At 40.5% G+C, this 13189-nt stretch overlaps 1 protein-coding gene across 1 annotated transcript in view; it reads left to right on the forward strand.

Annotated features, from left to right (window-relative positions):
* Window positions 1-11575, forward strand: part of itfg1 (integrin alpha FG-GAP repeat containing 1) — a 221775-nt gene extending 210200 nt beyond the window's left edge. The window contains exon 18 of the mRNA XM_034680660.1: window positions 10421-11575. Within this exon, the coding sequence (XP_034536551.1) occupies window positions 10421-10480 (60 nt within the window). The 3' untranslated portion in view covers window positions 10481-11575. The remainder of the gene's footprint in view (window positions 1-10420) is intronic.
* The last annotated feature ends 1614 nt before the right edge of the window (window positions 11576-13189 follow it).

Consider the following 13189-nt stretch of genomic DNA (forward strand, 5'->3'; position numbering starts at 1 on the left):
GTTTTTAAAACTCACATCAAACACTTTTTAATCTCAGCTCATCACATACAGAATGTTTAGAAACCGACGTATGTTCATGATCTGTTTCAGGGCACCCTTAGTGACTGTTTTAAGGTCCGTCTTTTCTCTCTTATTAAACTCAGCTGATGTTAAGTTTCGGTTTAGTCTGAGCCGCTGCAGCGTCCAATCAGTGAGTGATATTCGATAAGGGGGCGTGTCTGTCAGAGAAAAGACTTCCACAAAGTCTGCTCTCGTGTTTCCTCGATTATCCCTCCTCCGATCAGCCTCCTCGCTCCTCTCTCCAGCAGCTTTTAGAGCTTTTGGACGCAAGTTAAAATGGCGCATCAGTAACTACTTCCGGTTCGAGCGAGGAGCGAGGAGACTGCAGTTAAGAGCTTTGAGATGCACCCTCAGTCACTTACCAGTCTGCATCACATGCATATATTACCCACAAGGCCACTCTCTCCTTTAAAGTGAAGGATCAGTATAGACGTATAGACCTGACAGACGGTCAGGCTACAGACAAATACAGATGCTGGCTGGACTTAATTGTCCTTTTTTCGTTTTCCTACGTCAACTAAGTTAGCTCAGACTCTTTCATCATCCAACATCAATAAGAGGGCAGCCTCACAAATAAACCGATGTAGTTAAAGTTGGCCTCTTCCTGATGATTTACTGCTTCAGAGTGTGTGTTTGCAAAAAAGAGCAGATTGGTCACAACCCGGAGCAGATGGGTCTCACAGCCTCTGTCCTGAAGTCCTCTAGCCTCCCGCTGAGACACACACACACACACACACAAACACAAACACAAACACAAACACAAACACACACTTTTTTTTTTTTCTTTCTCTTTCTTTTACTCTCTTTCTCCGTGGGCCATAACCACGAAGGACATTCAGCTGTAATTGCTGCTCCTGTCCTTGCAGTATGGCAGATCTGCTGTTCATTACTGCCGTAAATATGCCCTCCAGGGAGTCGATACACGTTTTCACTCTTCTTTGTGCTTGAGCTGGTTTGGTCTTTGATCCAGTCCCTCACAAACACAGGACGCTGATGGGGACACAGGCACAAACATTGCTCAACCATTATTCTCACAAATGTTATTAATTTTTGGTTGTTTGTTTCCATTTTCCGTCACCACACTATGGTGATGCTGTCTGCAGGGCTGAGCAGTGCAGGCAGTTGCTGGCATCTTCTCCAAGCCATCTGCCATGCGAGTGTACGCTTCTAATGTGTGCCTGTGTGTGTGTCTACATGTGTGCATGATTACACACACAGAAGCGTTCTAATTGCCCTCTTTTTGGAAGATGTGGGCGTGTGCATCAGCCTCATTTGAACTGACACTGCACTTTAAAAGAACATGACTGATGCCTGAGCTGAGTGTCTACATGCAACAAGTAGGCTCAGGTGGAAGGGTGGAAATGTTTGTAGGTATGTGTTGGGATGAAGCGGATTTGGGCAAATGCCAGGGCTAAGGAACAAGAGAATAAAAATATGGGAGCTAACTTAAAATTAAAAAGGACCTTCACAATTGCAATCATTTTCGTGTTGTCCTTTACTCTCGTCATGGTGGACACACAGCAGTCATCTGGATCATTTAAACATGCTCTATGTTTATCTCAACTTCATTTTAGCCTTTTTGCAGATGAAATATTCCAGTCAACATAGTCAGGGCTGAAAAACTCTGGAAGCTTTTCATCGCATTATCTGCAACAGTTACTGAATATACATTTAACACTGACTCAGAATCCAAAACACAACACATTAAAACAGCTGAGTGTATTATCAAGTATTCTCCATATTCTGTTCCTTTCAGCAGCACACAAACTTTTTTAAGTCTAGTGTGTTCAGAAGTTCAATCTGAAATGCTCCTGAGAGTTCAAAGTTGGCCTTTTTCAGTACATTTAAGCTATTCATGTGAATTTTCTAACACATTCCTTTTGATGATTTAACCAGGAGAGTCTGTTATCCATCAAACTATTGAATTTTTCACAACTTATAATTAATGCTGAGAGCTGAATGACTAAGGGTTTAAAGAATGTGACCACCTTTTCCATTTTGTGTAAATAACATCGCTCAGTTACAATGTAATGTTGGTTCTCCAAGTGAAGGGACTGTTTATTCACCCAGTTATATATTTCACATGTACGAGTCTCATGGTGCACATGGACTCACTATTCATTGAGTTGAACAGGTTTCCAAGTGGCCTTGAAACTAAGAGTCTTTCTTTTCAAGGGACCAACGTTACATCGTGACCTTATGTTCTCTATCATTATGAGACTGTTTCTCTACGTAGTTACATTTTCCATGTACACTGCGCTAACCAAGTGTACAGTCTTGTTATTGGAATGAGATATCACCAGTGAGCTCAAACTAACTCATGTGTGCGTGGCTCCAAACAAACGCTGGCTGAAATAACGTCTACCAACAAGTAAAGAATAGATAAATAGAATAGTAGAATAGATTTTAAGATAATTTTATTGGTTTTTAAATCTCTTAATGGTCTTGGCCCTTCTTATTTATCAGATTTGCTGTTATCATATGAGCCAGTGAGAGCCCTCAGGTCTTCAGGTAGTGGACTTTTAATTGTACCAAACACAAAAACTAAGACCCACGGTGAGGCAGCTTTTTATTATCACGGCCCACGCCTGTGGAACACCCTACTTGAGGATCTGAGGGCTGCACAGAGCAAAAATATTTTTAAAGGCAAACTCAAGACCTACCTTTTTACCTGTTTTGAGTTTTAACATCTTATTTTACCTCCAGTGCTTCCTCATTAAGATATCATGAGAGCGTTTCCTCAGTTCGTTCAGTAACTTCTTTTTTATTTTATTTTTCATTTTTTAATTATTTTTATTACTATTGTTGCATATTGTGTTCTTAACCTTAGGATTATGGGGTAAGTTTGGGGTCGGGGCTGGGGGTGGGATCTTTTCCTTAATTTATTCTATTTTAAGTTGTTTTAATGTACAGCACTTTGTGTTACAATGTCATTGTATGAAAAGTGCTTTATAAATAAAGTCTGATTGATTGATTGATAAAAATCAATGAATCAGTGAGTCCACAGGCATGTGGACTTTAAATACTCACGCATGTGTCACGTAGTGGTGTGTCATAAAAAATATCCACACCCTGTGGGAGTGAGTACATGTCCTTATGGAATATGAAACAGGGTTGAGAGATAGTCTGGCTATGATGGAGAACAATCCTCATCATAGAGGTCCTGTGTTTCACTCGTGTATGTTTTCACAAAGGGAGTGCATCTCAGGATAATGATACTTATTTCTCCATCAGACCTCAACAGACCTCAAGTACCAAACTGCAGCCTTGTTTTCAGACTAACAGCATTGATTTGTTATATTTTGTTTTGAGTGCTCGGCTGCTTTTGAACCTAAAAGACACACAGACTTTAACAGGATTTAACCTCCTGCACCATCCAGGGAATTACGAGTGAGGGTGATTCCTGTGTAGCAATCACTAAATCCTCCCTCATATATCGTTTTATTTTAAGGATGGTGCTCTGTAAGGTCAGGTCGAGCCCGCTGATTGACATTTGGCATTTCTGTGTGCTTGCGCCGCTGCCTCTGGTATTTGCTTCCCTAATAACAAAGTCAGGTAGAGGGCAGACGCATGGGGGAAAGACATGTTTCCATAGCTCTCAGGAGTAACACAGTACTCTACAGAATACACTGTTGGCTGAGGTAAAATGCAAACTAAAGAGAATTACTCATATGATCCTGAGATGGACGGAGCTGACTGATGAATACAGATGATGGTAAAACCATGGACTCAATTAAAAAACAGCTCGTAGCCACCATGATGCCCATTGGTTTGTAGGCTGTCACTTTGGAGCCTTGAGCTAGGACTTACGGCCACTCTGCACCTTTTCAAAAAAATGTGGACATAGAAGTGACAATGTTTAGAAATGAATGTTGAATAGAACATCAGCGAGGCGTTTGCAGATGCCATGTGATCAAAGTAAAGTCAAATGCTAGATTTTATTTGTGTCAGAAGTAATTTATTTGATTGAACAGAGAAGATGCCATGCATATATATGTATGACTAGGGGCATGGCTGAGTTGCACATTGTAGCTGTTTCCCAAGCAGCTTCAGCTCCACCTGTTTGTTTGTTACTAGGCTGACTAAAAGTTAGGCTGAGTCAGCATTTCTTATGTGGTGACCACCAACATCTGGCTTGAAAACTCCACCTCAGAAACCAATGTGGGTGACTTCACTGAGACTCCATCCATGAATACAGTCAATGGCCATTCATTTACTTTATGAGCTTGCCCCAAGTGGCCACTTAAGGAGCTGCAGCTTTCGGTTCTTCAGCATCAGCTTGAAGTTTCAGAGGTTTCCCCTGAGGCTGCCTCCTATGAATAACATGTAACAAAGCAGTATCTGTCCTTGAACCTTTGATGCATCATCATCATGCTGGTCATGTAGACCAGACTTAATTAGTTGACATTAGAGACCCTTGAGACCACTACATCACGCTCTGTAGTTCTCCACCTGTTTTTAGATAAACACACACACCGCCATGTCATTAAACCTTTAGATGGACACAAATCAATGCTCCGCAGCTTAATGATGATTCAGGTCTCGGTCTCACGATGACAATTTAGCGATATCCCCTGGATAGACAATTAGACGAAGCTTCAACAGCAGCCCAGCCCAGTGGATCAGTTCTCCAAATGAAAAACACCTCATCAATCCATCTGCTCCCAAAAAACATGTTTTCTGAAAATGAAAAGAAAAAAAACACATCAATCAATGTGAGGCGCTGATATCTTAGAAGATGGATGAAACTTTATTAGGAATCAAAACTGACGGGATAAAAAATGCAGTAAACGTGTCGCTGCCAATCTGTTGGTTGCAGCGGCTCAGTCAATATGAGTGAAGGATTGGCTGTTCTCTTAAAGGAGACAGTCTCCTCAAGAAGTCTCTCTAATGAACTTGAGCTGTTAGAGCTGCTAAAACTAGACAAAGTGTAGTGGAAATGACAACAGGCCTGGTTGCATTCAAATTCTCAAAAATTGATGCCTCTGTTTTGCTAATGTTCTGCTCAACAAAAGACAAACATTGATGGCATCACTGCAAGCAGTTAGACTTAACTCACCACCGTCGTCCCATACAGCAGCTTGGAGAGTGGATAGACTAGTCAAAATTAAGTTCTGCAGAGCTCTAATTGCAGTCATTTCTACACACTGTCCTTTAGATTTGTTTTTAATTTGTTGTGAAATCAGGTGACATTACATGTACCGGATGCCTGTTCTTATTCAGAGCCAATCCATGATCTTTTTCCTAAACATAAACAAACTGCAATGGCTTCAAAACATTGTTCAATCATTGTCAGAATTTAAAAGTAAAAAAAATGCAAGTTTGTCAGAAAGTTTTAGACGAAATAAACTGATTGTTGTCTATAAATCATCCCTACATTCACCTGCATTATCAAAAGTCCTCTAAATGTTACATATTTATCATTGCTAACCCAACAACAGAACACTGCATGTGCCAAACTGGCAACACAGTGGCACCTAGATCTTTGTATCTTGAAGCTTACGGGCTTACTGACTGTACATGAGACAGAGTCAGTTTGAGGCAGACACTCATGGTTATGGAAAGTTCAGTGATTCTTGTGTTAGTGCTAATCTGGTGCACACAGTGCTGCAGGAGCTGCATATGTCAACAGAGCTGTTAACCATGGTGCTTTACTCACAGTTTTAGTATCAACTCAATAAAACTTTTTGTGAGTCTGCTGTTGTTTATGTCAACTACTTATTATTTTTGTGACATTATCCATTATAATAATAATAATAATAATAATAATAATAATAATAATAATAATAATAATAATAATACATTTTATATATGGGCGCCTTTCAGGACACTCAAGGTCACCTTACAAATGTAACAATAATAAAACAGACTTAATATAAAAAGTACTGGATAAAAAAACTATATAAAAAGAAAACAATGGGTAGATGAAATGCAATAAAAAAGGTACATGTGACTTGTTCCCAGGGAATATGTAGTTCTAAAAAGGTGTGTTTGAGGCAGCATGAAACTTGGAAGTCAGTCAGAGTTATAGTTTGTAAAGAGTTCCAGAGACTCTCTGGGGTACAGTGAGGATCATTGAGGAAGAAGATCTGAGAGTGTGGGCAGGTGTGTATGGAGGAGATCAGAGAGGTATTCAGGTGAAAGGTTATGGAAAGCTTTGAATGTGAGAAGAAGGATCTGGAATGTCTATTCGGTATTTGACAGGCAGCCAGGAAAGTTGTTGTTAGGATGGGGGTGATGTGTTCAATGGAAGGGGTTCTGGATATGATCTGGGCAGCGGAATTCTGGACCAGTTGAAGTTTATGGAGAAGTTTGTGGGGAAGACCTTAGATTAGAGATTAGAGAAGTTTATTGATCCCCTGTGGGGGGAAATTCATAATTCATTAGAGGAGAGAGTAATGGAGGATCAATATTGGATGTAACCAGTGAATTGACGAGAATAGCGGTGTTGTTAGGAGTGAGGGACGGGCGGATGCGGTTGATATTGCACAGGTGAAAGTATGCAGACCGCGTTATTGATGTGGGCTTCAAAGGAGAGTGTACTGTCAAGGATGACAAACCAGACTCTTGACATTTGTAACCAATGAGAGTAATCTCAGTTTTATTGATGTTGAGTTTGAGAAAGTTATGGGAGAACCAGGATTTAACTTCATGCAGACAGTCTGTGAGGAAAGATGGTGAAAGGACTGAATTTGGCTTGCAGGACAGATAGAGCTGAGAACCATAGAAGGAATGTTCCAAAGCAACTGATTTGCTAGTCTTTAAACAGAAAATTGTAATTCTGACTGACCAACTAGTCCAAAAGCAAGGAAAAACTGAGCATGGTTAATTTAACACTACTGGACACAGGAGTCTGCGGGTAAACAATGTCAGTGGGTTTACTGAATGTGGATAATGTTTGCAGAGCTAGCTGCATCAGCCTTTGGTCCTCCCTGCACATTAATGTCCACATGCCTGTGTTTGTTACGCTTGCTCCAGTCTTATAAACCAGACACAGCCTTCATACAACTGTATCCCCACTTTCTAGATCACTAGTAGTTGTCATAAAAGCTTGCATCGCTCTCTCTGGTCATGTAAAGAGGTGTGCAGAGCAAGGGCAGATCACAGACTACTGCACAAGTGGGCATGTGTTGTCAAACCTTTTGGAGGCTACAACCTTTTAAAGTATAGCTTACAATATATTCAACAGAAATAAACATGACCTCAAATAAAATTAAAATCAATATCTGATTGGATTCTATGATCATGCGGATCAATTTCACTGTTCGTCCGTGCTTGTTATCACTGAGAGAGCATTTTTTTAAATATCTTTCTTGTACTGTGGATCATCCAATCACAGCTTTTTGAAGTCATACCAAGTAACAGGGTTATCCACGCCTCCTCACTGAGGTGTTCCTAAATCATTCCTACTAGGTTAGGACTCCTTGGTAAAAAGTCTGACGTCAGTACAATGTGCTGTTAAATAAAATTATCTATGTTCATTAAGATTCAAACAAATACAAAGTGAAATTATAGCCCTAACAAGGTATTCCAAGTCAAATCCATCTTCCACCTCTGTTCTCAAACACCAGATCTAAAACAGATTGAGCATTTTATGTTTTGCATTGAACCTACTTATGTTTTGATGATATCTTGGACGTCTGTCAGCTTGTTTTCTGCTTGGCTCTTCCTCTGCTGCCTGCAGCCCTTACACCTGCCTGTATGCTGATGGCCAGATGATGATAACATAATGTTGGCTTATCACATTTATACAGTCACAGGGGTGTTTTTGTTGTTTTTTAATATTATTTCTGCAGAGACTGTACGAGAAAAATCTTACACAAAGATCAGAGATAATTGAGGTCATTTTAGTTGCTACCTGTAGATATGTAATGAGTAATAAAAGGTTAGCTTCTCAACAAGGAGTTTTATTGAACAATGTGCTGTGTCTTTTTGCTGCTTAAGTTTCATAATTACACAAAAAAGTGCACAGTATTTTCATTAAATTAAGAGATTTTTGTGACACTAACAAGAAAGAGGAAATTTTGCTTCATGCCTGTGTTTCATCAGGAACAACTACACAACACGAGCACAACAGACTGTAGCTCTTCGACACGGTTCAGTTTGGTCCTGATTTATAAAAAAAAACCCTGATCCAGCCTTAAGTGACCCCTGAATGGCAAACTGCAGCTTGTTCATTCATACAGCGGCTGTTTTCTCAGCTGGAGGTTGCACATATGCACACACACACACACAGATGCACACACCCGAGGTTATTTTGGCATTTTGATTTTAGTCTCTATGTCATACATTTTTAATTTTCATCCTTGAAGCATTCACAAGCTACAGCTGTCACCATCTTTTATCTGCATGCTTTAGTTTCCATGGTAACTTACAGGTGTTGTTCTTGTGTATTACAAGGTTAAGGGAAAGGCACAGTTTACTGGTTTGTGTTTAACAGTTCACTCACAAACAAACACTAAAGGGGATATTTTTGACAATACAGATTTGTGTTTCCTGGATGCCTTCAGGTTGTTGAATTCGACAGCATTATGGTTAAATTGTTCATCTTTCACGTCAACAGTTATTATTTCTTATAGTCAAAAAGAAACACAAGCAAAACTATGTGGTGAAACAACAAGATTGATGTTTTTATGTCCCTTTAAGAGTTATTTAGGGCGCGCTCACACTAGGCTCAGCCGCCCTGTACCGTGAAGCACGATTGTCCCCCCCTCCCCTGTCCCCCGTTAGCCTGCACTCACATTGCCTCTTCCAACCAGGTCTGAGCACGATTAGGCTTACCTCTAGTATACATGTCATCAAGTGAAGTAAAAATAATCAAGTGTCTCACTGCACCGGCATGAAAGTGCTGTATGCTGGCACGAAAAAGTTAGGACCTTAAATAGATGGTAGATTTATCTTTCCAGAATTGGATGGATAATCAGGGCCTGATCCGCTAAAGAAGTGCACTGCTTTTGTTTCCCACTAAATATTGTCAGATGCTCCAAAGAGGCATTATCTGATTCACAAAGCACTCACTAAAGGTTAATGCACCACAAATTGCGCTGCACAGCAAACAGCGTTTCTGTGCACTGGTGCTGTTTGCATTAATTTAAATGAGCCATTATGCACTGATTTGGTGCAGAACAGGCTATCTCTATGCAAACCAGCCTCAGTGCAAATAACACCCATTTCACACACAACACAAGTGCTAACAGTGCTGCGCAGTTAGAGTGACATTTTTACTATCTGCTGAGACTGGTGGACACTGATTGGCAGTATTTGTAAGGGTATCATGGTCAAACTCTACAGTCAAAAAGACAACAGTTCCACTCCTGGATAACCTAAAAAATATTTACTGGTACAGTTAGTCTGTTTACACTACTACGACATTATTGTTTTTTAATAATCAGTGGTTAAATCAGTCTGGGGACAGTCTGTGGCTCAACCTGCCGCATGTTTTTATATTTTTATCTGAACGAGTTGCTCTTGGCTAGCTTGCTACAGAAAGTAACATAGGTATAAATGGTCAAATTTGTGTTGCATGTGTCATGAATGGGTTCCAGAATAAACTGGTGAGAGAGTCCCTCTTATCAAAAGGCGAACAGATTTCAGTGCTGTCAGAATGAGAGCACACAGCTCAGTTCTGTGCAGCAGAGACAACAATTGATAACAGCTCATCTCCACAATCAGAGCTGCAAAACTTAACCTGTGTATATACTTAAATGTCATCAGGGCAATATGCTCTGTGGATTGGACCTTGAGAAAGAGCAGAATGTGGGGGCAATGATGCACAATTTTTGGTGCTACTAGCAGCCATAATCTATCCCAAGAAAATTCCCCCTGGATTTCAGTTAGATTTGAGTCTATGAATAAAAAACTTAACTTTCCTAGTCCCATGTATTCATCAGTGTAGAATATTTAAAGGATTATGGTCACAAACCTTTTGCATTGCAAGTCGGCCCCAGAGCGAAATGAAGTCCTGCCTTCATTGCATTTATGTGGTTTTATTTAAATATGCAAAGGCAGAATATTGGTATCCCTGTTTCACACAGCTCTATGATGTTTCAGAATCAGTGGAGGCACGCAAGGGGAGCTTCCCATACACACACTCAGACATGTCCACACACAGCGTAGTTACATCTTGCAGACACAAACATTTAACATTGATACTGTCTTGCCCTGTCACATCTCTGTTACTACCCCAGATGTCAGCTCAGTTGTGGGACAACTTGATCCCACCATCAAGCCTCTGGGACAGTTGCATTGAAGGGGCAAGTCCCTTGAACTAGCAATAAAAAAGGCTCCTGATTTTGATACACTGCTGTAGACAAAAAAATAGTAAACCAATGTTTTTCCTCTTTCCATGTTCGTCATGTAGAAAGCAGATGACCGAGAGAAGAGGCAGGAAGCCCACCGCTTCCACTTTGACGCCATGTGATGGAAGAGAACTGCATCCCGGGGATCATCGTCTCTTATCCTCATCCGCCTCTTCCCCCTCGCCCTCCCCCTGCCCTCACACACATTTTCACTCACACATTTCAAGGGCCAATAATCGGATCCTCATTTGCCCCAAAATGTTTCTTTTTGATACTTTTCCAGTCCTCCAGTTGGATGTGAAATATTTATGTTGCGTTTCATTAATTCATTCCAGTGTTAGAAGTACAGGAGCTGTAACAAGGCCATGGAGACACAGAGAGAAATCCTAATGGAGATCACTCTAGAGTTTAAAGCTGGGATTGCTGTGGACGAGCTGTAGACTGCAGCATGATCTTCAATGGTGTTATTTAAGTATTCTTTCACCATAAGGACACTGATTTCTGCTTTAATGCCCAATAATTACTGCAATACGGTGAGCTGTTTATCACTGGAAGAGAAGCATCTTTGGCACAAGATTTTGAAATTTGAAATGTTACTTGAAGTCTTTGTGTGTTATTGTACATTGTTTCGTTTATTCAGCTTGCTTGTTTTTATCTGGTTGAGTCAGTATGAGGAAATCTGTCAGATTTGATCAGCTGTAATATTAAACTGAATTATATTCTGTAGTGTCAATCCCTGCCATGATAAACACGATCAGACTCATGCAACATAAAAATAATGATGATACTAAACTCACCAAGAATGAAGAACAGCCTTCAGTTCAGCAGAGTGCAGACTCGTGTTTCTGTCGATGATCATGTCACAGTTCTTCATGGGAGTGCCAAAAAAGCTTTTTTGTGTTGTGTCACTCGGTTTCTAATGTAACAGCATGAAGGCTCAGCAGATCGTCTAAAACAGTTTGTCCAGCTGAAGGAGACACTTTAGTCAGGCTTGTTTTGAAATGAAGTTTTAATTATGGAAAGTTAATCAGACCACGCACTCCGGATTTTTATTTTACGAGAACGAGCTCACGCCTTTGCACTTTTAAACTAATGATTAACTGCTAGTGTTTGTAATTTATTTTACTTTGTGGATTTTATTTGCAAATGAATGTTTGAGCTACTAAATGTGTTTACTCTCTGGGTTTGAAAATAAAGGTTTCTCCTGCTTAAAACAACTGTGGCTGTTCTGTACCCCCCCCCCTTCTACTTTTATTCACAACCATTTTCTGCATGTTCTCCTTCTTTGCTTTCTTCCTCTTGTTTTCCCTCTTTTTCTACTGTTCCTTCTTCCTATACTTGTTTTTCTCTTTAATGGTGCAGAAAAGCCTGTAAGACCAAAGTAGGCAGGTGTGTTGGAGTTATCCTAAAGAGCTTGGCTCAGTCCTGCTTCTTTCATCATTTCAATCTCAAACTGTCTAGATCTTTGCTGTGCGGTTTCCTGCTCTAAAATTGTGTAAATGTTTTGAATATATATTCCCAAAATGCTTTTTCGTTTAAACATGTAATCTCCTGAATATCAGGGTGGGCTGAATGTGTGAATTCAAACAGTTGAAATTTTCACCTCATCTTACCTGGAATTTTTTCTGCCTCCCTATGAGTAAAATTTCAGGGTGACTCAACATGTGAATGCAGCCAGAAATCTTTTGGGAAAATTGACCACAAGCAAGTGGACGGTGTGATGACACACACTGTATATTACTGTGAAACCACAGGAGTGGCACGTAAAAGGATATATAAAAAACATCTGAGATTGAAGAAGGACAATAATTTTTTAAATGAAAAACAGAGGATGGCTGCACATCTGTCTTGAGATGGAGTGACAAGTGAAAGAGGCTGCAGCTTGGAGTCAAACTCGAGCCGCCTGTTTGAGGACTGCACATTGGGCGCACAAATTATCAAGGCCTAACCGTAGACTGTGTAAAAAATGGAGATAGTATCCGTGATGTCACCCATCTGTTCCTGAGCGCTGTTTTGTAGCCAATTGTCAACCTAACTGCTGGAGGGCATGTGTGAGATTAAGAGGCAGGCCTTTAGCCTTTCGCTAACATCTACAGGGTGCCCGCCTGGCAATCAAGTCAGCAATGTCCTTATTTGGGCAAAACTCATGAGTTTAATATCTTCAATCTACTCAGAGCCAACTCGTTTTTTGAACCAGGCTGTAAACATGTTTATCAGTGCTGCAAAGATTGTCTTTTTTGAATGGGTATGTATGTGGTTTCTGGTGTTTCTGCAGCCAGCCTCAAGCGGACGCTTGATGAACTGCAGTTTTTAGCACTTACACATGGGCTTCTTATTTTAAACCAGAGTTTGCCGCTTGGGCCTAACCAGCACACCTCCACTGCAGGCGTTTGATGTCATGTCCTGCTCCCCTTGATTCATATCTACCCCCCAACCCTACACCACCCAAAACTGGCGGGGCAGAACTCTTCTACGAGTGGTTGTCACTGAACTTGGTAAACTTGTTTGGATGCCAGATCTGAGCTTCACCACAAAGTTAGGCTTGATCCCGCTTGGAGATGTGCAACAAAATAAAAATTCACATCTCATGAGCATCTACAAGGATTTGCAAAATCCCTTTTGCAGTGGCTATTTGACTTGGTCAACTTACAAAACTTAAATCTCAAATCAAAACCCGGCCACAGAGCACGGGGAGAGTGGATCTTACAAGGTATCCAAAAAAGTGTCAATGTCCAGCCAAGTATTCAGTCTTTTGGTGGTTTATTGTATAACAAGAGCTTTGCTCAAACAAAAGGTAGCGTCTCTTTCAAATCTCCCGGTAAAAAACCATT

This window comes from Notolabrus celidotus, chromosome 3 (assembly GCF_009762535.1).
Source record: "Notolabrus celidotus isolate fNotCel1 chromosome 3, fNotCel1.pri, whole genome shotgun sequence".
NCBI lineage: Eukaryota > Metazoa > Chordata > Actinopteri > Labriformes > Labridae > Notolabrus > Notolabrus celidotus.